The 26,239-nt window shown below is 37.2% G+C and overlaps 1 protein-coding gene across 1 annotated transcript in view; it reads left to right on the forward strand.

Moving 5' to 3' along the window:
• SUCLG2 (succinate-CoA ligase GDP-forming subunit beta) overlaps positions 1-26,239 on the forward strand; it is a 116,404-nt gene that overhangs the window by 10,135 nt on the left and 80,030 nt on the right. Inside the window, exon 2 of the mRNA XM_051788819.1 lies at positions 13,338-13,479. Coding sequence (XP_051644779.1) covers positions 13,338-13,479 — 142 coding nt within the window. The remainder of the gene's footprint in view (positions 1-13,337; positions 13,480-26,239) is intronic.

Consider the following 26,239-nt stretch of genomic DNA (forward strand, 5'->3'; position numbering starts at 1 on the left):
TACTAATGCAAAACAGAGCTTCTGATGGTGAGCACATTTGACAAAACCAGAAATTGAATCCGTGAGTTCATGTTCTTCTTTCTTTGCCCAAGAAAAGGCTCTGAAAATCGATTCCAGAGGTGTAAAGCTTCTGTAGGCATGCTTGCTCCTTGGGCACATGTGCATGTGCAATAAGTCATTTTAATACTGCTTTATTCTGCTGAATTTTGGTTTAAAAATGCAAGGAAAAACTGCAGACAATTTGTGAAGTGATAAGGAAGGGCATCTGTTTGCCCCTTTGAGTGGACTGGCAGCTTGGTGTTTGGACAGGCAGCTTTGTTTTGTGACATCCTGTTTGTGGTGTGACCTCAGACATGTTGTTCAAACCAGACAGTTTTTATGTAATCCTGCAGAATAAGGAATCTGCCATGTTTCACCTGGGTTTTCCAAAGCTGCCAATGATTCACTGCTCAGGTGAAGGTTGGTGGGGTGGGAGTGTGCTCTGCTCTGCTCAGGAAGCCTTTACACACTGACCAGGAAGCATCTGAGAACTTCGTGCCAGAAGTGTGCTGTCAGTTAATTTGCAGACATTTTATTTTGCTGTTTGCATTTAAATAGAGGCCTAAATACTCCCATGGATGGGGAGCAGGATGTGGGTTGTCAGGGTGATGTCCTGCTGAATTGGGAGGTCGATCTGTAGCAGCCTGACTGGAACAACTGCTCAACAATAGGCTGGCAAGGTGTGAGAAATGGAGGAGTGAGGTCAGGGTCTTACTGTTCAAGAGGACATTCCTTCCACCATCTCCTCTTTCACTTTTGAGGACTGTAGTCCTCACAAAAGCATATCTTCCTGCAGACACCAGACAGATCATCCAGGTGGTGGCTGCTAGGATCTGCCTGGTAGCACACAAGGATGTGGGCTCAGATTCTGGTTTTGTAAGATAAGGAGAATAAGGATGACAGAAGGAGCTCAAGTCTGACCCTGTGCATGTTCCTGGTAGTTTACAATGGAGCTTAGTAGGTAGGAGAGTGTATTTACAGAATAGCTGTCAAAATCCCTGAGTGTAAGCAAGCTGTAAATAAGTCTATAGAGTATAATCATTACTGGAGACTTTAAATCTGCAATGAGTGAAGGACTTGCTTCAAGTTCATTCTTGTCTCTGCTTCCTTGCATGAGAAGTAAACAGAAGGATAAATCAGAATGCTGAGTTTATAAATGAGATTTAAAGGCACATTGGAACAGAATTGTGTAGTTTCATTTGTGCTTTCTGGAGTTAATGACCCAAATGAGTTCTGCAGTTTAGGAGCATCCCATCCCATCCCACTACATCATTTCCAGGGGAGTGCAGAGGTTAAGCCTGGGATCAATCAGTTTGCAATCAGACTGATTATAAAAGGACAAGGAGGAGTAGAAGATAAAATCAAAAGAACTTAGGACAAACATTTGGGAGCCCTTCAAGTAAAAGGGTTTCTTGCAGTAGACAGGTAGCAGGAACATTCAGGAGAACTGTTAAGGGACTCATTACATTTTGTTAAGGTCTCAGGCAGGATTTTCAGTCACGCTTCCTCCCTGAGTACATTTACTATCCTTACTGTTTTATCTGCAATACTGTGAAATATCCAAGACATAACTGAGATGTTTGTAAAACTTTGTGGTTTTCGTGTGCGTATGGCTGTGGTTCAGCTTAAGGGGAAAGGTTCCTGAATAGATACTCTTCTATTTTTTTTTTATCCAATCTATATGGCTTTGTAAATCTAAATTTCAGAATTGTGAATGAGATTGGTGCTGTCTTCTGAAATCCTCTTCTGTTTCTGTGAAATTTGTTAAAGCACAGAAAAATGGTGCTGTTTCCTGTTGGAGCCACTGTGGAAAGATTTAGAAGGTGGACTTTAATGAAAGAGATAAATAAAGCAAAGGAAACCTTGACAGCACCCAGCTGCCTCAGAACTGATGGACACACTCCTGATGTTCCCCTTTCCTGGCTGAGGGATCCCACCACTGAGAGGAAAAAAACCCTTTGAATCAAAAATAGAGAGAGATGTTGAACTACCATTATATGTTTCCTAATATATATTGATTAATATGTCATTGCAGTTTAATGTATTTTTTTAGTGGAAGGGAATGTTGTTTTAAAGGTGGAAAAGATAAATCCTCACGAGTATTTCACATTAATTTTGAGGTAGTGGGGAGTGAGTGAAATGCTCAATCCCCCCAGTCATGATGGCATTGAATTTTCATCTTAAAAAGCTTGAATAGAGACACATATTTTTAGATTCAGTTACCTAGGAAAGTTGACAGTTCAGCTTGTGAGTGAGTTTTGGGAAGGTTCACCCACTTCAGTGAGGAAATCGGGGGAGAGTGAGGGAGTTTGATTCATGACTTGACTTTGGGGTCAAATGTAGTAGGCTTATTTCTTTAGTTAAATCATTCACTCTCCCAGGTTAATTTTAACATTCTGGGTAGGCTGTTCAGGTTGAGGCTGAAACTGTTCTTTTTATAATTGGTTTCTGCAGGATCTTGTTACTTTGAACTGTCCTGTATTACACATAAATGTCAGACCTTCCTACTCTGCCTAAAAATGCACCCTGCTGCAGCCTCTTATGTCTGACTTTGTGTTTTCTTCTTAAAAAGCAGAAATGTGGCTTATATAGCTGTATCATGTAGAGAGTATTTTATAGGTGTTTATTTGATACAAATTTCCATTCATTTCTATGATATTATTGAAATAAAACTCCTTTGGCAAGACCTGAAATTTGAAGGAAAACTTAATATTGTTTCCCATTTAAATTGTGTATGAATAAATGATTACAAATTGACAGATATTGCTTATAGTGATTCCTTTCTTGAGTGAAAAACCAATTTCTCTTTCCTTCTTAATTTAGGAACTTAAAATTATTAAGAGATAGAAAGAGAAACTAGATGCAGCCCCAACACAAGCAAAGAGAAATTGTGAGTTGAAAGTTTAATAGTTGCTTTTGGTTTCAGGGCCATTTTGCAGGGCACTAAATCTGCAGATGAACCAGCTTTTACTGCCCTATTCCTGTGGATAGCTTAGAATTTATTCGTACCAATAGCAGGAAGGTGCAGTGGGTGGGTGGTTGGAAAATACAATGGACTGTGTTCTCCAGTGTCCTAATCTGAGTCCTTTGGCCTCTGCCCTGATGGGCTCAGCAGAGCTGGTGCCTCACCTGGACAGCATTTCTCTCCCTGGTGGAGCTGAGCTGTGTTAACACCTCTGCAGGGTTTGAAGAGCTCTGGCATTGCACACCAGGTGGGTTCAGTCCCTCACCTCTGTTAGGAGGGTCCAAGGCCCTTGGGGGTGAGTTCCCAGGTCAAGTTTGCTGCTGCAGCAAATCCAGAGGATTTGCTCCCTATCAGGCTTTTATTATTCCTTTAAATAGTGTACAATATTTTCTGGTTTAATTTGTTTTGAAATTATTCAGCCATACTTTGTAATGCCTTATGGAACTCATCAATACTGCCTGTGTATCTGTCTAATGACAGTTCAGTAAATTAGCATAATCATTAAACAAACAAATTATCATTCTGCTAGTAATTGGTGACTGCCTTTCTCAACAGATGAGTGATGTCAACTGGCATCTATTAGTTTAGTGTGCTTTGTTATCTTCAGGTGGGTAATCTGTGGTTTATATCCTTGCTTTATTATGTTGCATTAGAATAATCACTGCTGCCTGGTGATGGAAGAAAAGTAGTTTCTCTTAAATAAAATGGATGAGATGACTAAATATACCTTCTTTAGATTTCAGTTAAAATAGCTTCCTTCTCTAAAATTGACATGTTACTAGTTTAGAAAAACTCTTCCCTTTATTTCTTTGATGTTTGTCACCATCTTTGTGTTTCCTGCTGTGATGCACTGTGATTCCTGCCGTCCTATCTCTGCTTTGCAGTGGCTCCTGTACCGTGCAATGTGACAAGAGGAATTGGCTTTTCCTTTGGCAATGGGGAAGTATTCAGGGGAAGATTTAACTAAGCGCTCGTTTTGTTTGCATGAACTAGAATTAAATGGTGACACAAACACATAATGTAGTAATAAAAAAATCCTTTGGTTGTTTTAAACTATAGACTTTTGAACTAAGGCTCTTCTGGAGTGTTACTCTTCTGGACAGTGAGTTGCACTGAATTTGAGTAATTGCTTCAAAGGAAAAATGCAGTTGAGCAAGTAGCTTCATTTTGTCTTCCCCAGGCTTGGTTTGCAACAGGCAGCGTGGCCTCATTTTCAGTAACGTGGCCTTCTGAGCAGAAATGGTGGCCTTTTTCACTCTTTTGAAGCTTTTAAAGACACTTTCCAAGCTCTTGGCCACCCTCTCAACTGCATGAGTCTAATTTTTGTAAAGAATTTAACAGTAGAAATCCTAATGATAATATTGTGAGCTCCTTTTATAACCAAGTCCTCAATTTTTTTTCTGTATTTTTTTGAGTATATGAAGAGAACCATTTAGTTAGTTAGTTAGGCATCTGGTTTCAAAGAATCATAGATATTAGGAATAGTAATAATCATCCACCAGAACAGGCAGTCTGGCTTTAGTAAACAGCAATGGAGGTGCATATTTCATGTGGCTTTTTTTACTTTTTTTTTACTTGAAGTTGAATTCCATAAACCTTTACAGTTGCAACAACAGATCTCACTCATTCTGAAAAGTGAGTATATGGTGCAGTGGTATAAAACAGTAAATTGCCCCTACCGTGTATTGGTCAAAATTTTGTAGCCTTGAAAGAACTGGGAAATGAGATATTGTTTTGCTTGGGTTTTTTTTAAACATACTGTATTTTACTGCTTAAGATATTTTGTGTGGTATATTTGAAGGAATAAATATGGAACTAAAAGGCCTATAACTGTCAACTAGAGTTTGTGTGTTGGTTTAGTTTTAGCTCAGTTAAAATAAATTCCCATTTGTAGGAATAAATAATGGAACTTAACTATTAAAAGGTCTTCAGCTACACCTGCAGAAGATTTTAAAATCCAAGACTCATGTTTAAGGTCAGGTCTGCTGATGGTGTTTTGATACAGACTATAAGAAATAAGCAATTTGTAACTGCTGCAAACAAAAGTATGGAAAATCTTTTTTTGTCAGGAAAATATTTAAGACTTCTTACTCAGCTAGCTCACAGAATCAGTTTTATCCTTACATAAATGTATCACAGAAAGCTAGATGGAGACTTTGATTGTAATGCTCAGTGTTGCATGAGTTTGCTGGTCTCTGCTGGTACCAAAGGGACCTCGTTGCCAGCTAAAGTGGGCAATTTGGGATGTTGATGGAAGATGGTTTCCTCTGTGGCTTTTCAATAGGATGACCTGGATACCAGTTTCTACTTTGGAAAATGGAAATGACTGGTTTTGTGGCAGCCAACAGGACGTTACTTGGGAAGGACATTTGCTGTCCTGTTTTTCATAATGTACCCACAGGTTTGTGGCTTTGGCCATCTTTGGAGAGCAGGGGATGTGTCCTTTGGCTCAGTGTGACAGATCTTACAGCCCATCAGCCCTACCATCAGTCCTTACATTTTCTTTTGTGCTTGAAAGACTTGCTTTATGACTTACATTTGCAATAAACTGAGGTGCCCTTTTTCTAAATTTTTGTTTCTTGTCAGGTTAACTTACTCATTCCATGGGTACTGCCAGCAAACTGAAATAAGTGTTTGTTTGTTTTCAGTGACCTATGTGTATATTTTAAGTATATGACCTGATAAAATGCCCCCATACCTGCAGTGTTTTATGTGAAGATGCTCAGTTTAGTTGTATTTCTGATGGTTTCTTTTTGATAGGAACTTTTACATCTTTGTCAATTATAGAGGTTGTATGTCAATAACTATAATAAAGGTTTATTCCTCATATTGATGAACAGTGTGCTCTTTCATTACTGTCATCCTTGTGTATCTGTTTTCTCTCTTATGTGCTTAGAATTGTATTACAGGTCAGAGTGCACAAATTGAATAAACTGGAATGCTGTAGAATGTGTTGGCTAAGCAAATAGATTTTTGGTGGCAGACTTATTTTAGATCAGATACACTAAACACACTTCCTTTTAATTTCAGACACAGAATACATCTGAAAGACCTCCTCAGAAACACCACAGTTTTTCTTCCCAGATGACTTATTTCCAATATAACCATTACAATGAAGTCCAGATTTATAAAACTTGATGCTGTATACATTTGGCATGTAATTTGCATTCATGCAGAGATAATTTGCATTGCTAGAGCTGTTTCATACTGGCACGGGATCTGTTAGTATAGTTACAGCTACTTGACTTCAGTGGAGCAGCAGAGGAGGAAAAAAGCAGTAGGCATTTATTTGACCAGCTTTAGTGTCAGGTGCTGTTAGGAAATCCATCTTTGTTTTGTGATGTTCATATTGGCTTCCATTCAGACTATGAATGAAGAAGGAATGTGGGATGATGTTGAAGTGAGTCTTCCTTTAACAGTCATGCAGTAAAAAGCATTAAGCTACATTAAAGTAATCAGTAGAGCTGCTCAAATTATATAGGTGTGTCAATGGGAGTTCAATTGTCATAGTGATTTTGTTTTCTTTAATAGTGCTGATTATCATCAAATTCTCTTCCCCTGGTTAGAATTATTTGGCATTTTCCAAAAGTAGAGATTTGACCTGAAGAGTGTTGCCAAGAGAAAATAAGTATTTAAGGTTAGGGTTTTTTAAAAGGGAAATTATCTAAACGTCATCACGGGACTTGATATGGTGAAATACTTAGTAGTGGATGGTTAGCCAAGGTAGTCCCATGTGGAATTAGGCATTAAACAGCACAGAATTTTGTGAAATTTAACTTTATTGAGACCAAAAGGTCTTGGTTGTAATAGAGATTATAATTTGAATCTTTGGTTGTTTGTCAGACTTGACCTTTCAGTTATTCTTTCTGACAGTTTCTTCATATACTTGTTACAGAACAGACTTAAATGATTCTATTCTATTTAGTCTTTATTTAAAAAAAAATGTGTGGCTTAAGGTTTGAATTCTACAGGTAGGTAGGGGGGTCTGCCTGAAAATGCTGCTCTCCAACCCCTGCTGCTTTTTCCAGAAATTATTTTCATTTGGTTTTGCTTTTTGGAAGAGACCTGTCCTCTAGCAATAACTTGCTGAGTTGAAGTGCAAGTGCAAAGTCCCAGTGGTTGGTGACACTGCTGGCTAAAAATGTTCCTGTCCTGAGCTTCAGTTGCTCTGCTGACACAGGCACTGTAAGGCTCAGCTGTGAGGTGAGTTGGCTTCAAAAAGCCCCTGTTTTTTTTACGTATGTGTATGATCGTGGTGTTTTCTTCTTGTTTGTTTATTAAAGTTTGTCTGTTTATCTCACCAGTGTGACAATCCTTGGTCCCTGTGCACAGGTGCTTTATGGCAGCATTTATGTGGAATCATGTCTTGGAGTCAGTCTTGGATGTTTTACCAAGGATACCAAAGAATGAAAAAAACACTATTCTGAGCATATAGGTTCAGATAAGAAATAATCAGTAGCATAATTTAATGCAGTTAGGGTTTACTGATGCTGCTCTTGTTTTGTGGTTATATGGAACATTTATTTCCGAGCAGAGTTCTGCTGAAGTCATTAACATGCAACTTGCAAACTTCTGGTGAATGTGTTAAGACAGTTTCTCCTGTTTTTATGTGTGTGTGTTTTCTTATTTCAAAAGCAAGCACTCAAAAGATACCTCCTGGGTCATCTGAAAGATGTTGTACATCAGAGTAGTTAATGCTGCATATATAAGCACAACTATGTCTCTCTGTTGCAGTGTTTTCTAAATCTATCTTTTCTTTTTTCATTTAATTTGAAGTAAATTTCTGCTAGAAAATGTGCTTGTAGTTCCCCTCCTGTTGTTATTTTTAGCCTGGATTATTTAAATAATGCAATTTTTTTTTTCTTGCCCTGTGACAGCTCAAGGATTGACAAGGGGAGTAGTGGAAGTATAATGCGACTGCTCTCCAAATACATTATTTGAGTGGAGTCCTTAGTGTTTGATACAAAAAAACCCCACCAAACAAAAAGGATGGTATATAAGAGATTATTCATGTTATATGAACAATCAATTTTTTCTCTAGCAGTCATCAATGAACCACTGATACAGTTCTGTAACACCTGACCTTGTCAAGATGATCAGAATGAGATGTTTGATTTCTCGATGCGTGGACCACTCGTTTCATGGTGCTGTTGGACCAATCGTGGTCTCTGGTTCCATGAAGAAGGAACTTTGAACAGAAAACTTGTACAGAATTAGATGGTAACAGCAGTTTTCTGAAATCCTCCCCACTTCACAGACTTTTGGTCCACATTAGTGTGATTCTGACTGGTAACAAAAATCTTGGAGGTTGCAGAAGGGAAGGGGAGTTAGAGGCAAACCTCAACCAGTACTAATTCCTTGTGCTTTTGGAAAATGCCAAATAATTCAAACCAGCAGGAGAGAATCTGGTGTGAAACTTGTACTTGATTGAATAATTCTGCTTTCATCTCACTTTGTGTTACTGTTTAGTTGAGGCCTTTTGTTACACTTATTTGACTTCTGGGACTTTTGAAGCTGTTGTCAGGCTCTGAGGAAATGTTATCTGTTATGAAAGAGCCCTATTTAAGTATATTAATCTCTTTGATAAGCACTTATGTTAGAAATTTAATCTTAAGATATATCTTATTAGGATGAATTTAATTCCTCTTAAAAGCTTTATTATTTTAAATAACAATTTTTTTATTTTCTGTGTGCTACTAGTGATGTTTTTCTTAGTTTTATGAACTGGTTTATTCTTAAAGCTTATTTGTGGTTTAAAAAACAAAGAAAAAAATCCCTTTCAACTTATCAGACAGATCTTAATCTCAAATAAGAGCTACTTTGCATCTACAGTGTTGTACATCAATACACAACACACAGAGTTCTCATATGAAAGGTATTTTTTCTTGTAGTAATACAAACTCTGTTGGAAGTCTTTAGCAGACCAATGAATTATATTTATTTTAGCCTTTTTATAAGAATTTCCTTTCAAAATACTAAATCCTTTAGTTTGAATTTTTCTTTATTCCATTCCATGGAAATATATAGCCTGGATTTTCAGGAATGCTCACTGGAGTGATTTTAAGTTTTTCTTTGTTATGGCAACTGTAGCTGACATGCTAAAAAGTAAAATGCCACTAAAAAGAAAAGATTTAGGAAAATTTAAACCTACAGCCCTTCTTTGGGCTCTTCAGAGCTTGACAGAAGTTAATATTCAAGGTTAAGGTGTATTTACAGTAATGAGGGTGTGGGTAAGTCCAGTAAAATGTTGCAAAACCTCCTCTTGCTGTTAGAAAAATTGTGTTCAGGATAACAGAGAAATGCCACTGGTTGAAAATTTTCTGGTTTTTACCTGTCACCTTATGAAGGTGAAACATGAGTTGTCCCATAGGGAGTCAGGGCTTTACTGAAGTCCACAAACTATTTCCAGGCTCTTCTTCACAGGCTGGTGGGACGGGATGTACTCCTTGTACTCCAGTGCAACCTTGCAATAAAGACACAGATGAAACACAGATGTATCTTAAATTGCTGGAACACACTGGGCTTCAGCTGGAACAGAGCTCCAGATCTGAGAGATCTGTGCTGGTTTCTGGTGGGGTTTTCTGACCTGTATGTGGGGAAACAGATAAAAAGTCTTCAAGCAAGGATAAGCTGGGAATAGGAGATGGTGAGAATCAATAATGAACAGAAATCCCTAAAAGGTAGGGATTCTGCTGTCCTGTGGTTTAGATTCTCTTTTGCTTGCTTCCCCCAAGTCCCCTTTCAGATTGAGATTATTATTGTTCTGATGGTAAATTACAACCTAATTCTTCATTCTGTCTTTCCTGAGGGCTGAGACCACGGTGGTGAATTTAGCAGAGTTGTTTGATGGTACTGAGAGCAATGAAATTATGGATGAGTAGAGCTACAGAGTGGGGAAAATAAACAATACAAAAAACACATGATGCTGGAGTTATGTTTTGTGCTGTGTTAAAGTCTCCTAATATCTTCCAGGAGGAAGGGATGGATTATGGCTGCCTGTGGAAGACTGGTTGTGGGAAATAGCTTCCTTTGAAACCTTTGTAGACTCTTCCTGGGCTGTTTTGAGGCTGTGCCTTTGTCCTTTAGCTCTGTTATTGTCAGTCTCAGGCATAGATTTATCTGTTGGATGTTTATTATGCCCAAGAACTTATGCTATTTGAAACCCATCTCAAATTCTTGTGAATGCTTGGTATAGATGTGTTTGGGAGGGTTGGAATTCAAGATTCCTATACCAATTAACTCTTTTTATTGCTGTCCCTTTTAAGTACAGACACAGATTTATTGCAACCAAAACATCTTTGAGTTGGGAATTGGTTCACAGAATCATCTGTTTACTCACATTTCTAAGATCTCACGGTCACTTTTTTTTTCTTCACCCTAAAACACATCTGTCTGCAGCTGTTTTGATTTTTCAAGATGGTCTTGAAAGAGATGTAGCCCTCACAGATTCAAAGCTTCTGCTTTATTTCATCTCTTTAACTGCTTTATTTTCCCTGCAGTTCTCAAGACACACAGTATGTATCCTGTGAGTGCATTAAAGCAAGTTTTTCATGTTCCTTGCTCTTCAGAGCTTCTGGAGCAGACTTCAGATACTAATTTATTTTGTCAAGTAGTTGATTCACAACCAGGACTTTGTCTTCTGTGGAAAGTCTTGATTAAAACTATTTGGCAGTCAGTGATGATCGTCTCTCTTAGAATCATGTTATGTAGAAGAAGAAAAAAAAAGTATGTGCTCACTAACCTGAAATTTGTAGCTTTGCTTTTCCGTGCCAGCAGTTCTTGGCCAAATCTTTGTTTCATCACCCTTAGGTCTGCTTAGACAGTTCTTTCAAATTCCTTTCTGTGTTCATCAGACCTGTCTGGTTTATAATATATGAAGGAAATATTGTCATAATGTGTAAATATTAGATATTATGTGCAGTTTTTGTAAAAGAACAGACCTATGTCCATATCTGCACTGTATGGATATGTAATAAGATGTTTAACATCTCAGCAATGAAGTGTCCCTGTGGGACATTTTGAGTTGTATTTTTGAGTTGTAAAACTGTTATATCCCAAAAGCACTAACAGGGCAAGAGGATGTTTGGAGACAGAGGTCCCTGCAGGTTCCTGTTGGAGCTGTTGGGCTTTCTTTTACTCATTGACAGGTCAGGCTGAATTAATGTTGGAGGGAGACACCAGTGGTGGCACTGGAGATGACTTTTTTTCATAAAATAAATGTAACTTTAACTGCTTTTCTCACTGTCATCTCTGTTTCTTATCCCTCATATGTTGGAAGTTATCACTGGTGGCTTTATTAGGTGGTGACCCTTTGCAGTCCTTATTATTTAAGAGATTCCTTAAAAGATTTTATTACTTAAGCCCTGCAGTTTGAACAAGCAGTGGAGGTGTCTTTGTGCTGCATTGCAAATTCCTGAACTAATTAATTCCTACCTGAACAGAACATTTGAAAGAAATTTGTGTTGAAAGAGACTTTTGTCAAGAAACAACAACAAAAGTCTTCCCCAGAATGAAAGTGTTTGAATATTTTCCTTCTTATTTATTTGCTTTATATCAGGCTTAGTAATGCATACATGTGAAATGATTTATTGTTCTAAATTATGAATAAAAGCTGCTTTGAAGACTTGCTGTTTATAAAATCAGTGACCAAAATTTTATCAGCTGTATTACTGAACTGGAGAAATTTTTAGATAAACTTAAAGGGTCCCTGAAATAATAATTGTTAAAGCCTGGCAGAGAACTTATAATAGGAAAACAAATTAAATGTCAACAATTATGAAAGTGACTTTAAATTTTGACCCTACATTTGAAATATTGAACCAATGTGATAACATATTGTCTGTGAATAGCATGGAGCAACATAAATCATACTGAGGTGTTTGTATGATGTGTAGAATTCGAGACAGCCATAGAGCCAAGCTGACAACGGCATTTTGTTCCTCTAAAATATGTTAATCAGGTTAGAGATAAAAGAATTTAAAATGTGTCATTCTGAGCTATTTGTAACTGCTTAAGTTCTGTGGGAGTCACTTTTGCAGAAAACATGCAGTTATAGTCCGTAAAGGATGGGTTTGTATTTTCTTTATGTATCTTTTGTGCTGTGTTTCAAAGCGAACAGAACAGATAGGGGGTTGTTTTTGAGACAACTCAGCATGTAAACCTTGAGTATTGTGAAAGGATGTGTTATTGAAAGACTTTAGCATGGAGGGTTTTTTTTTTTCAGTCTAAAGTTGCATTAGGATAATATTATTTTATCGTGCTGTTAGGGATCAAAGTATTAGTATAGTAAATAATCTTCTCTGTGTAACATATCTAAATATGTAGCACGAGCTTGCATGCTGTGCTCCTTACTTCAGGAGAAACCAAGAATTGATTGTGGCTGTCTGCCAGGCCAGCAGTTTGTCTCTCCTTGTGGGAAGAGCATCTTTTGCTGGCATAAATGGGATTGTCCCATTGCCAGGAGCCAACTCCACCTTTTGCCATTATACCATTGCCAGGAGTCAGCTCCAATTCCTTAATTATCCCTTTTGTCTTTAACAGCTTAACCTGTATGAAGAACGTGTCCTTAAAGACATTCAGTAAAAATCCTGTGACTTTGGTAGTGTCTGTACTCAATGTTTACTGCCCCAGGCAGATGTGATGTCTGTGTTCACATGCACACACCAGCATCTACACTGGGAGATTGAGAATGGGAAGGGAATTCTTCTCCAGCTATTGTTGGCCTGGCATGGCTGATGTGGCTGTGCTGGCATCCTCAACAAAATGCACTTAAAAGCACAACAATCTAAGCACAGATAACAGACTACTGAAAATACATATATTAGTATGTAGTTTCTTACAAGATGATGCTAATTCCATGTAGTTGGTTTTCTCCTCAGATGTGCTGCAATAAATGCTTAGAATAAGTGGAAATAACTTTATAGGGAAGAATTGTATGAAATGTCATGTGAATAAGGATATTTAATATAAAACTGAATTTGTTTTAAGATAACAATCTGTTACTATTTTTATAGCAGAGGATAACATAAAAGCATAAGTAGACTTTAGAGTTCAAGCCAAGTTTACCAATCTGCCTTAATATTAAATGCAAGACATTTTGTGTTGCCAAGTGAGCCTTGTGTCGCTTTTAGAAAATATCTGTAGCTTTCAGAGTACTTTGGATGCACAAATGTTAAGAAAAGGCACTTAAGTAAATCAATACCTGTTTTACCTTTTCTCTGGGTGTCGTTTAACTGCTGGTTTGAGATAGCCATAAGGTAGAAGAGCTCAGTGGGCTGTCTCATGAACTGTTCTTAATGAGCATTATATTATTTTCCCCTCTAATTTTTTCTAGGCTGTTCAATTAACCCCCAGACGATGGCTGAACCTGCAGGAGTACCAAAGCAAAAAAATAATGGCAGACCACGGGGTTACAGTTCAGAGGTTCTTTGTAGCTGATTCTGCAAATGATGCCCTCGAGGCTGCTCAGAGACTAAGTAAGTTGACTGATAATGGGAGGAATCTGCTTCACTGGGTAGCAATCTGGGAAGTAAATTGCTTTCTAATAAGTTGTACACAGTCTTTAAATTGATGCTTATTGCAAAGGTTTGATATTTTATCCAGACCATAAATATATGCTTAAGTTTATATGGGAAAAGTAGTTTATAACAGCAATACTTAGAACTTTATTTCTCAAATGTTTTGTATGCAACATGTAACGTGGATTCTTTAATTAACATTATTTATGTAATTAGGAATAATTCAGAATATGGTTACTGAGGAACATTATTTGTTGTTGTGTACTTGATGTAATTTAAGGAACTGAAATAAATGAGCTTGTGTAAAAAGTTGTTTTCAAACAAAAATTTGCTCTATTGAAAAGCAAAAGAAGAAAAGGGTTGGGGACTCTCCAAAATATAAAAAATTTAAAATATATTTAGAACCCAGTTGGACACAGTCTACTTTAGATGACCCTGCCTTGAGCTGATGGGTTGGATTAGATGTCCTCCAGAGGTTCTTGCAACCTCACTGTTCTGTGATTCTATGAAAAAATAAAATATGTACAAGAGAATTTTATACTTGTGTATTTGTTCACATGTGTGTGTGTCCATATGAAGAGATAAAAAAAAAAAGGTGAGTTGAGTTACCTACCATCACAGAAGGACTTGACAGTGGCTTGGAGAGAAGACCTTCTTCTGGAGCTGCATTTTGGTTCTCTAACAACATCCTCATTTTAGTGTGATGAACATATGATAATGTGGGTCAGAAGTGAATTTATGTAATACCTTTTCTCTCAAAAAGAAATGCCTCAAGGTACTTTTTCGCCCTGTTCCAACTCTGAAATAATTTTTCTACTTTTTGAAGTTGAGCAGTTTGCATAGTTTTCCTCCTTTCATTTAGCCTTTGTTAATATGTCCAACATCAAAATGCCAGAGGCCAGACATTATTGTAGTCTAATTGTGTAGTAACAGGAAGGGGTTTTTTTGTTTTATGCTTTACGTAATGCACAGGCCACTTAGTTAAATGCATTTCAGTTTTGCACACTGGAAGGTAAATTAAAACAACTTACTCATATCAAAGATCTCATCAGAGCTCAAGTAGCTGAATAGCATTATCATAATGGTTTGCTCAATCTCTAGAAATTCATTAAGGTGGTACATTTTTCATTGATCAAAACCTTCTTATAACAACCAGTGTACTTGAAAATATATTTGAAACAAAAAATTAAATGCAACTGTTATGGTCATTTAGCAGTACAGAATGGAAAAGTTGGACATAAAGCAAAGCACATAAAATTGCAGTGTTTCCTCATGTCTGGATGTCTGAGAAAATCAAGAAGTGCTGACTGAAGCTGTGGCAGGTTTATCACCAATCTTACAGCACTTAAACTCTCCTCTTTGTGATTGAACTCATAAATGGGTTGGTCTGTCCAATAACTATTACTATTCTTGATCTGTATAACTTTGGAGAAATAAATGGCTCCATTAAAGGCATGAACCTCCTTTGGTTTATGATACCAAATTTATTTTAAGTAACCTCTGTAGCTAGCTTGCTTTTCAAATCACAGAAGTATCAGTTAATTTAAAAAAAACCCCCAAACTGTGTTTAAATTGAAATAATCAAAAGTAAAATCTAAAACCAAGAAATATTTGCCAATGAAACTTTACCAGGTAAGTTGTATTTTAACGGGGTTGGCTTGTTAACACTTCAAAAATTGTAAGTCAGTGGTACCTTTCTTCTTCTGAGGTAGCTTCATTCAGTACTCTGCAGTACTGAGTGTTAAAGAATTGTGGTTTCTGGTGTGGAATCTCTTTCGTGTTGAAACGATTGACACTCCACTGATCCACTAAATAATTAACACCATCCTTGTAATCATTCTGATAGTGTGCTGTTGTCGTACTTCTAACATGCACTTTGAAAACTAGGCATCAAGAGCACCAGTTTTGCTACTATGGTCATTGTTGTTCCAAGATTTAATCAGGTTTATCTTCTTTATGATCCCTCAGACCAGCAGTGTCTCTGTCTCTCAGGTTTATCTGCACAGTTTGCAGCTGAATATGCAGCCACAAAAAGTACAGGGTTATGGGAAAACAAAATACTTCAGCCTCCAGGAGGCAGAAAATATTACAAAATAGAATAACCAGTGAAGGCAGCTTTGGGACGTTGTTGATAGACAGGCATTCTGCAGTAAATCTGGTGGGAGGCCAATCACCTCTGCCAAGTCCTGCTCAAAAATCTGATGTATTAGATACTGGGTGCCACATTGCAGCTGTCCTTAACTTTCTCTGCTTCAAAACAAGAAAAGATGCTTGCCAACATATTTTAAAGATAAAAATAAGATGAAGTTATCAAAACTTGAAGGTCAAAGGTTCGGTATTTTTCTTATGAAAGGAAATACTTTCTATAAATCTGTCATCATGAATACAGGAGAAACCAGAACTTTCCTTTATAGCCTTACAGCATTACATCACTCACATGGGTCTGTGCCTGTGATAAAGGGATACAGATAAGGGGGTAGAAAATTTCTGTCGTGGAACTTTGTATAAAGTGTGGGATTCACAATTTAATTTCACAATTTAATTTCACAATTTCACCAAGTATTTTATGCTTGACAGAGCTGTCTGTACTGCTGCAGGCCTGTGCTCACCAGTTTTGCTATTGTTGGATTTCCTGTTGATGCAATGGAAAGAGATGAGATTAGATAATTTTTGCTGCTGTCTTCACTTGTCAGGAAGGTGTTAATGCATGTGTTCTTGAAAGGGTTTGCCTTTATCCAGTATCAGCAGTTTTGTTATACTTTGCTCATTTCCTCTATTCCTCTCTATTTTTATTAATATGTACACTGAATGTTAATTTTCTCAAAGACTTTCAAAACTTACCAACAGCACAAAAGGCATTCTACAAGGAATTTTTAATGGAATTAAAGGATTGATTTTAATTTTTTTTCCCTTCTAAGATAAGAATGGCAGATGTGCAGAAAATTAAAATGACATCACTAATATTGACTTCAAAGAAGTTGTACACAATCAAGAATACAGAATTAAGCCCCAAGGAATTCATTGCCTTCTACATTCTAAGCAATTTTCAGGTGTAACTCTTGTAGAGGAAGAAATATTTACAGAATACCAAGCAATGCAGTCACAGTAGTTTTCTGGTATATGTAAAATTGCTTGTTTTTCAAGAGAGGAAAGAAAAAGGCATTGTGCTGTTTTGCTGCAATAGAGTGGTGCTGTTTGATCTGCTCTGTGAAGAAACTCAATCTGTAAAGAGGTTCTTACAGTTCCAGTGCAACTATTTAATAGAACAAAGTGAAATATTTGGGAGCTGAGGTTTTGTCTGAAATGTAAGATGCTTCCGTATTAACTCACAAGTCTTCTGATCTGATTCTCACTTAAATTAGGGCTTGTTTAGCCACAGAAGGCATTTCCATACTTTCTTTTCCTCATGCTGCAGAACATATATAAGGAAAAAATCCTTCCATATACCTACCCTGTGAGGGTGTGTGCATTGCCATGGCTTGTGCTGTGCATCATTTCAGGGTCCATCATTTTCTCTGGGCTCCTGCAGTAGAAGCCCTTCAATCTCCTTCAGCTCCCGCACTGCTCTTTGTGTTCTGCCTGATGGAGGAGTTGTTAAGGGACCCATCATTTTAAACTAGTAGGTGGATGGACAAAGCTGAAAGGGTTGTAATTATGCTGGAGGGTGTTACTATGCACTGTCAATTGGCTCTTTGAATCAGCAGAGAACCTACAGAGGTGGTTGGCAATGCTGACAATCCTAAATCGATGCTGGAAGCTTGGCATGTGTTTCTTTTTCTGATTTTTAACAAAAGCAATAGAGTGCTGCCTGTTGCCACTTAGAGTGTTTCATTACATTTAGGAATCAGTCAGGTGCAGTGTTCACACTCTATCACGGAGAAATGCAATTGAATTGAGTGCAGGGTTTTTATTCACTCTTCTTTAAAGAAAATATAACAAAATATAGCCTCTGCATGTCCTATTTCTATTGCTTATGCATGAGGGAACTCATAAAATTCGGCTTTGGACTGAAGGCATGCTTTTTATATCAGGCTGGAGAGGTAAACATGTATTTTATAAAGAACAGAAAAGGTTTATTGAGGCATCTTTTCATGAGGTCATTTACCTGTCACCTATTATTCACCATTTTTTAGAATATTGAAAGAGTTCTCAGTCATGTGAGCACCAGTCTCCTTCCTACCTTAGCTGCTGAAGTGGTTTTTTTCCTTCCCATGGCTGTTTAATTTAAAGGGAAGGCTGCATTTTTAGATGCTGTTTTTGATCCCTTATCTGAAAATTCATCTCTCCAGTATAAGTTGTGATAACTACTTGAAAGCAATTTATGTTTAGAAGGGATCAAAAGTTGACCTTTAGCTTGGTAGTGTCCTTTTTGTGTAGATTATGAAGAAATTGTTGGTGATAATGCTGTCTGCATGTAATCTAAGCTTCTGTGTTAGGAAAATTAAAAAGATCCTTGAACCTGACATTTCTGAGGATATTAGAAATGTGAATTCAGGTTCTTTTATACTATACCAGGAAGTATAAGCTTTTCTGTGATTATCATGTACAGAGTAGCCCTCTATAAAGTTTTATTTGAGCTACTTGACTACTTAGCTGATCTTTTTTGACTGTTCTCATGTGCTTTGCTTACATGATTTAATTCCCTTTCTGTTTCTTTCCATCAGGATAGACAGGACAAGAATTGCTTCCTTCAACATTTCTAGCATTTCCATATTTTTTTGCATTGTGGGGTTCACTGTGTGGTAATAATTTCTCACCTGTGCATAATGTGTTATTTCTAAAAAACCCTATGTACTTAGTGGTTATAACTAGCTATTTTTTAGAGCCCCTCAGATTGTGCTTCTCTGCATATGTTGAAAAATCACGTGTTGTTGAAATAGAATTCCATGGAGCTGTACACAGAGAACTTGCTCACTGTTGAGGAACAGCTCTCCCATAAGTCCTCTTATTTTCTCTGACAGCTTTTATTAGAGTTTCTTGTACTTAAATTATAGCTTTCTGAAACTGTTCTTTCAGGCAAAATAATGCTATAAGTTATTGACTAATATGATTTTATTTTCAAATGGGTAAGTATTTAGAAAACAACCTTTTAAATTTAATAGAGAACTAGTGGTGATGAGCTGCCTTTGGACCACGTTCAGTGTTACTGAGCATGAGTATTTCTTTATTCCACTTAATAGCTTTTCACTTAATGTTTTTTTGCCTTGTTGGAGTGGTGAAATCTAAGACTAGAGTGAATCCACATTTTCCAGCCACTTCTCAATGGTAGAAATTACCTGTTAATACTCTGTTATTTCTTCACAGGCGTCTCTTGAATGCATCCATTTCAAAGCTCCACAAAATTTGTCAATCTGTGGTTTTAATCTCTGTCCCATGTGCTGTTACTTAGACCATTTTCCTTATTGTGTCCATTGTTTTTTCTCAACCCTTCTTCCTCCTTATGACCTCTGATTGAGAAAAGCTAAACAGTCAGTTGTTACCCTACTTACCGTAGTTAGAACAAATATTTAGCACTTGTGTATGTCTAAAAGCCACTGTAGGTTTGTGTGCATACTGGTTTTTTGCTTGATGAAGTACTTTGCTCAGGCCACCCTTTGCTTGCCATGGCAATCATAGAAATTAATGTTTCTGCATATGATCAGAAAACATTGATTGCTAATAGTTCAAATAATGTTTTGTCTGTATTTGTCCACACTGAAACGGTTTGATTTTTTTGGAAGAATTTTCCAGGTGTAATTGTTCTGCTGACAATTTCTAAATTCTCATTTGTGTCTGAAAATGACAAAAATAATAAACCAGTGTAAAAGTTACGAAGGCAACGCCTTGTTTGGTACAGTTAAAGTAATTCTTTGTGGGAAGCTTGATAATCAGTACATCAGTGAGCCAATTTATTTACCCCATCTACTGGATGAAAGTCAGTCATGGAAAAGCAGAGGAGTTAGGGAAGGTGTTAAAGGGTTGTGTTCACTAAATATGCTTTACCAGGGAGTTTGTTAGAAACTCCTGGTGAATTTGAGCAAACCAGGAGTGTAGTACCTACTCCATAGGATATAGTGCCTATTCCATAGTAACTCTTTTTCTAGACGTTCTTCTTTGCCTCTCATGTTGCTTTTAGGTGCTTTCACTTAATCTGCCTTGTGAGCTTAACTACACAAAGGCACAATTAAAATGGATGTGGCATCAGTGCCATGGTCTGAGAAGCACGGCAGGGTTGGATCAAGGGTTGGACTTGATGATCTCGGAGGTCTTTTCCAGCCTGGCTGATTCTGTGATCCTGTGATTTAGGGTTTCCATTTGACAATGTCACACACAGTGGCTGATGGTGCTACAAGACCTTTTCCCTGAATATGAACCCTGCAATGCTACTTTCTCCTCTTTGTGTGCACAGTTTGGTTGGTTTTGAATATTTTAACTCCTGCTTGTTCTCCCTCCCTCTTTCTTTCCTCCTCCCTCTGTGCTTCGGGCTAAGAAACTTTATTTCACAGAGGCGCCAGAGAAGTGGCAAACTTTTTAGTGCAACCATATTTAAGCAGTGCAATATCCTTGATAAACCCTGCAAGGGCTCTCTCTGCCTTGGCTTTACTGCTGGTCTCATTCTGCCTCTGCAGCTTAGAAATGTTTTTCCACATAAGCCCCTGGCACCTGTGTGAAAACCCGGCAGCTGTCGAACAAACGTGTTTGCTGGTAATGGCCACATGTGCTGCATCCTGCGTGCCAGAAAAACAGGCAGTGAAACTTCCAGCTTCCCTAAGTGCGGGTTTGAGTTTTATTCTTTTTGAAACAGAATTAATAAAAGATTTTGTCAAAGCTCACCGCTGGGAATTGTGTTGTTTCACGTTGAATCTTTCCGTTTCGAGCGAAATTACAAGTTGTGGCTTTTTTAATATTTTAGGTATGGAAATTCTTCGCAGGACCCTCCATCTCCAGAGGAATTACAGAAATAGTTAATTTAAAATGTATTATTATGAAAAACAAATTGTTTTGTTTTTCCTATCTGTTCCCTTTGTTAGAAAATTACATGCTGAGAGTGAGTCAGTAAATGCAGGCTTGAGAGTGCTTACATTAGTTGGGCATTTTATAACCATTTTTTGTCACCAAACGTCTTCATATTCAATAGATTTATAGTAATGTGAGTAATGACTTGGGGGCTTACAAATCAAAATCTCATTTCAGATGTTTGACACTAATGTTGAGCTGACTTATTGTTCTCTGTGTTGGATTTCTGATCAAATTACCAAAATAGCTACTTGAAAGTAACAACACAAAGTAAAAAATACTCTAGAAATGGGGTACTGAATTTTAAATTTAATGTGTACCAGAGTGGTCATTTACAAATTTCAGTAGTGTTAAGTACACTAGCACATTTTTGTTCATAAAAGGAGATGACAGAAGTCATAGCTCTAGATTCAGGAATTTTATCAGGTAGTAAAAAATGCAAAATGTTACAAGGAAGGTACAAGAGGACTGCTGGTATTTATCCAGACTTGTCACACCGTATTTTATAGTTCTTCAAGGTAGTTTTGCAGCTGCAAAACAATAACCAGATGCGTAATTGAGAAGCAACTGCATGAAATTTTCATTTTTTATGCATAAAATCAGAACCAATAGACACACTTTATGTATAAGGTATGAAACACTAAAGAACAATGTTTTCTCTATAGTACCAACAGCTGTGTAAAGGAGAGAAATCACACCATCTACACTCTCTAGATGCCCATCTGCTTCTAAATGTTTGGGGATTGATTACTGAAACCAAATTTCATTCTTTTCTGGTTTTTTTTGTTGTTGTTGTTTTTTCCTTGTTTGGTATTCTGGCTTTTATTGGAATGTATGTGATAAAGCACTTGCTTTGGTTTTAATTTGTAAAACCTAAAAATCCACCTGTCATGCTAAATAATTTTTTTTTTCCAAATCACCTGTATTTATAGCTGCTGTTTTTATCTGAATGCCACAGCATATCCCCTTCTGGGAATGTCTGTTCCTGATGGAAGATGAATGAGTTGTGCTGGTTTTTTAGGATTCTTCTACCACTGACTGCATGCAGAACTGCATCCAAGTTTTTCATTTGATATAAACTACACCACTGTTGAAAGAAATAGCAGCTTGTTTGAATAATCATTCGATTGGCACTTGTATTTTAACAAACTGAGACAAGGTATAAAATTGTGGTTCTTTTCTAGAAGCCATGTGGCACTTTCACTTGAGAATTCTTCTGTTATTTCCCATGAAGCCTGATGTGTGTATTTATTTATTTAAAGGAAATGTATGTGTTGATAATTATTGTAGCTTACCAAATACTGTAAATATTGTGGGTTTAACTTGTGAAGGAAAAGATCAAGTTCTCAGCTCTGTAGTTTCTTCTCCCTGGACCTCATTACTGTGGCTGTGTTGGTGGTGTGATCCTGGAGGTCACTCTCATTGGAAGAATTGCACTTCTCTTTACATGGCATCAACCCTCAGCAGGAGACATGGTTTAGATATTAATTCTGAAATAATGTTTATTAGTCAGAAACTTGAAATGAGATGACAAAGCTTCTGAGATTGCTGGGTCTGCACTGTGTAGTGCTACATCTTTTATGTGATCAATCCCAGTGGATAATCCTGTGTTACAAAATTGATGCTTATTTCTGTAAAATGTGGGGGTGGGATTTTTAATTTAAACTTTTTAGTGGAAGGGCTAGTAGCAAAATCATGTTGAATTGAATGAATATAAAATCTAAGAGTTAATGATGACAGTACTAAGACAGAATAGTTTATAATTGATACTGTCATAGTTTCCCTGACCTCCACTAGTGTCCCCCAGCTGTCATAGAGTACAACAGGAAGGTACAGTTGTTAGATTACCACTTTCTGTATATAATTCAGTTGGGGAAATTGCTTTTTTTTTTTTTTTTTAATCTGTCAATTGCTTCTGTTAAATTTGTTGTACCTTTTGTCTTTACAGAACGTGGTTTAGGTGGTTTAGGATGGGCTGGATTGATGTGTAAGGATATTAACTTGTACACTTGCTATAAAAGCACATGGTTTTGAGCCAAGCCAGGAATCTCACAACTGGCCTTTCAACTCGTTTGAAGATCAGAGAACATTCAGCGTTCAGCCTCCATACCACAATTCCCTTCTTTTCCACCCTCAGCCTCCTCCTGTCAATGAAGTAATCTTAACTGGTATTTTGCAAAGGTTAGTATGACTTGCAAGAGCTTGTTTTATCTTTAAAGATGGGAGTAATTTACAAGCTGAATATATCAACAGTTGAGAAGTATGATCATAAGAGGCTGTGATTATTATTTTTTTTGGTAGATAATCTCTACCTAAAATGGTAGAGCAGTTTTTGAAGCTGAGGATGTTCTGACATTTTGTTAATCTGCTACTTCTTATTTGAGAAAGTGCTGTGAATTTTAAATATGTTTATCTACATTTCTTCAAATATTTGCGGTTTAAGAAAAGTAAAATATTTCAACACATTTCTAAATATGAAATGTGTCTTTGTAACCCTCCTGCATTCAACTGGGAGATATTATCTGACTCTCTGCATCACAGGATATTTTAAATGAGCCTCCAACCCTTGAGAATGTCATCCCAAAAAAAACATTTAGTGAGAATTATGTTCAGGTTAGTTCCAGAAGCTAGCTGTGCTCTTATTTTAAGTGATTTTTGTTTTATTAAGAAAAATCTGAAGTTGACAGTTTTACCTACGTGTGGTATACTCTTCCCTGTCCTGCAGTTAAAGTCAGCTTTTGTTTCGTGCATCATTACGAAGGAGAACATTTTTCTTGTGCCTCCCCTGGGCTTAGTTGGACTGCTCACCTGAGTAAGATGAATACAGCTAAACTCCAGGCTATAAATCTTAAATATATTTATTGTTCTAAATGCTTAAGAACAGCCCTGGGGTTTCTGTAGAAAGAGGACAGAAAAGCAACCATGAAGAGTTTGCTGTATAAATAGTTAATATAAAGTCACTGGGAAGATTCACCACTGCTGCTCTTCCCTCTACTCCCTGCTAAGTCTTAACCCTCTATTCCCTCAGTTATTCATCTGTATATTTTAGTAGCAGCTTTCCTAATCTTAGTGTGTGTTTTGTGCCCCACTGAAGATCATTGTCATAATAATCCTGATATTCTGCTTGTCCAACACCCCCTCTTCTTGTTGTTGCCACACATAAATCTTTTACACAGGTTTTTTTGGTTTAAGTTCAGTGTGGTTGATTTTCCTATTGGCCTTACCATGTCTTGCCTTCAGTATAATACAGCTTTTGTTTGGATGTGTTGGAATAAAAGTGGAACAAGAGAGACTTGAAGCTGATTACTGGAAATTTGACTATCTTAGGAAAAACTGTTGTTATACAATTTTACCCTCTGTTAATACAGGTTTGTCTCATGCTATAAAGTAAACTGCCATTTAAATATGGTGATTAATGTATGCTATAAATAACTTGCTTATTATATCTTCTGAGTGACATTCCTATTTGAAGTGCATATGCAGATAGTGTTTATTTAGTTGTTTCTTTGATCCGTAAGAAGCCAAGTTTGTATGGAAAAGTTAGTTTACAATTTTGAGATGAAAAAATTTCATATATTTTCATACTTTATGTTGTTGGTTTCCAAAATGAGACTCCTGTGTCTTTAAGTTTATTCAGCTTTGTGACCACTTGCACAGTTTTAATGTTATGGATTCCAATTTATGTCTGGTTTTTACATTGAGTTTTTTACATTTAGTGTCCTGTAAATAGTGAGATGTCCAGACTTCCACAGACTGGAGTAAGCATTCCTACTGAAATCTGTAGGCTGATGAAGAAACAAAATAAACCAGTCAAATACCAGAGAGAGATCTTTAAGGGCTAAGATTCAGAGGTAATTTAACAGAAGTTGCATATCATTGCGGATATCTCCATGATGTCAGAATTGTCAGTTGTGCAGAAAGAATGCAATTAGTGCAGTTAACAGCAGGTAGGGCAATGTTAATTGTATGTTCTCTTGTCTCTCTATGAATTGTTTAAGCTATTTAGAGCCCTCTTCTTTTGCATATTATTAGGTAAATTATTCTGCAAGAGACTTTCTGAGAGTTAACTGTGACCATTATTTACACAGATGTGATTTATACTGCCTCAGATACCAGTTCTGAACTTGACCTTAAAGTAAGAAGGTTGCAATGGAAGAAATGGCAGAAGCATGAAGAAAACTTAATGCAAAATTTTACCTTTTAAAGAATTGCTGTATTCGGTATCTAGCATGTCAGTAAAATCTGGAACTATTTTCTGCAGCATAGAGAGAAGGAATAATCTACTCTAGGTTTCTTTTCAGCAGTTACCTCTTCTAACTTGTAAACCAGGCAGACACAATTATGTGACTCTGTGGAAGAGCTGAGAAGTGGGGTTTTCAATGTGGTGAAGCAACTTGCTGACCTTAAGTTAATGAAATATTAACCAGTTCTCAACAGCTGTCAGGATGTCAGAGAGCACCTGATACTGAAAATTCACAGGAGGGGCCATTGGGATGGTGCTTAGATCACTTATTTGTCATTTAAGTCACCAACTATCTGAACCTATGCACTCAGCTGGCCCAGGGTTATAAAGTTGGTGTAGAGACGTGATCTCTGCTGCTGACAAGACCAACAGAGGTTTGATTCACAGTCCTGCTCATCTGAAGCTGAGAAGGTGCTGAACAGCATCATGCATGAAGAATGTGACCATTTGAGATGTACTTGCTCGCCTGTTATGTCAGTCCCTTTATAGGTTCAGCACAGGTTCAAAACTCTTTAGTCAGCTGCACGTTCTCTCTCTTTGCAAACACAATTGGTGTTTATTCCAGTTTTACATTTTTACCCAGAAAAATTCCTTTTATATGTGAGTAATTGAGAAATCTCCAAGTTCCGTGGTCTGATATGTCTGTTCACTCATTGTGGTGTTTAGACTGTGCAATTTCATTAAAATATGTAGAGTTCCAGTTCCACAATACCTGCCTTCAGAATCCCCACAGAGCTCAGCTTGCATGAAGCCTAAATGAAACAGCTTTGCTGGTTTCCACATCATGCTGAGGTGCATCCTTTCTTGTGAATGCTGATTGCCAACCCAAAAGCTAATGCCTCTCTGTTGCTTTTACATTCATTTTTCTAGGCTAATTTAATGTTGTGAAACCTGTAAAACATGAAGTTTAACTGTAATGTATATAGTTATGTCTTTGCTGCTGAGGTGGTGACTGGAGCTTGAGATATAAATGCTAAGCTGTCAGAACTGGTGAACAGGATGTCTGTATTCCCTTAAAGTACTAGGAAGGGGCTGTTTTGTGATGTAGGCTTCTAAATAACCAGTGCAGCACTACTAATAATTGTGACTTGTGCCCTGTGTATGTAAGTGTATGTACTGCTGTTTTTTAACCAACTACAAAGTGCCTTATTGGATACTAGAAACTGGTTGTCTTATCCTCCCTCCTCTTTGCAAGTTCTAAAAAGCTAGTCATATATCTTAAGGAGAATCACAGATTGCATTCCTTGGATTTAAACTTAGCAGTGGTTGTCCTCACTACAGCATGTTTGGTCATAACTCCACAGAATTTGGTGTGCTATCCAGCAAACTGTTCTGAACAGAATCCTGTGTGAAAAATCAAATGCTGAATTGATTGAAATGCTTGGGCAAAGCTGTGTAAACCTTTCCCAGTTCACAGAAAAAGAGAGATTAGAAAGACTGGAGCAGTCGAGGGAAGCACTGGAAAACCTGCAATAGGCA

Source organism: Manacus candei, unplaced genomic scaffold (assembly GCF_025592945.1).
Source record: "Manacus candei isolate 608988 ecotype Guabito, Panama unplaced genomic scaffold, ASM2559294v1 h1tg000025l, whole genome shotgun sequence".
NCBI classification, from domain to species: Eukaryota; Metazoa; Chordata; class Aves; order Passeriformes; family Pipridae; genus Manacus; species Manacus candei.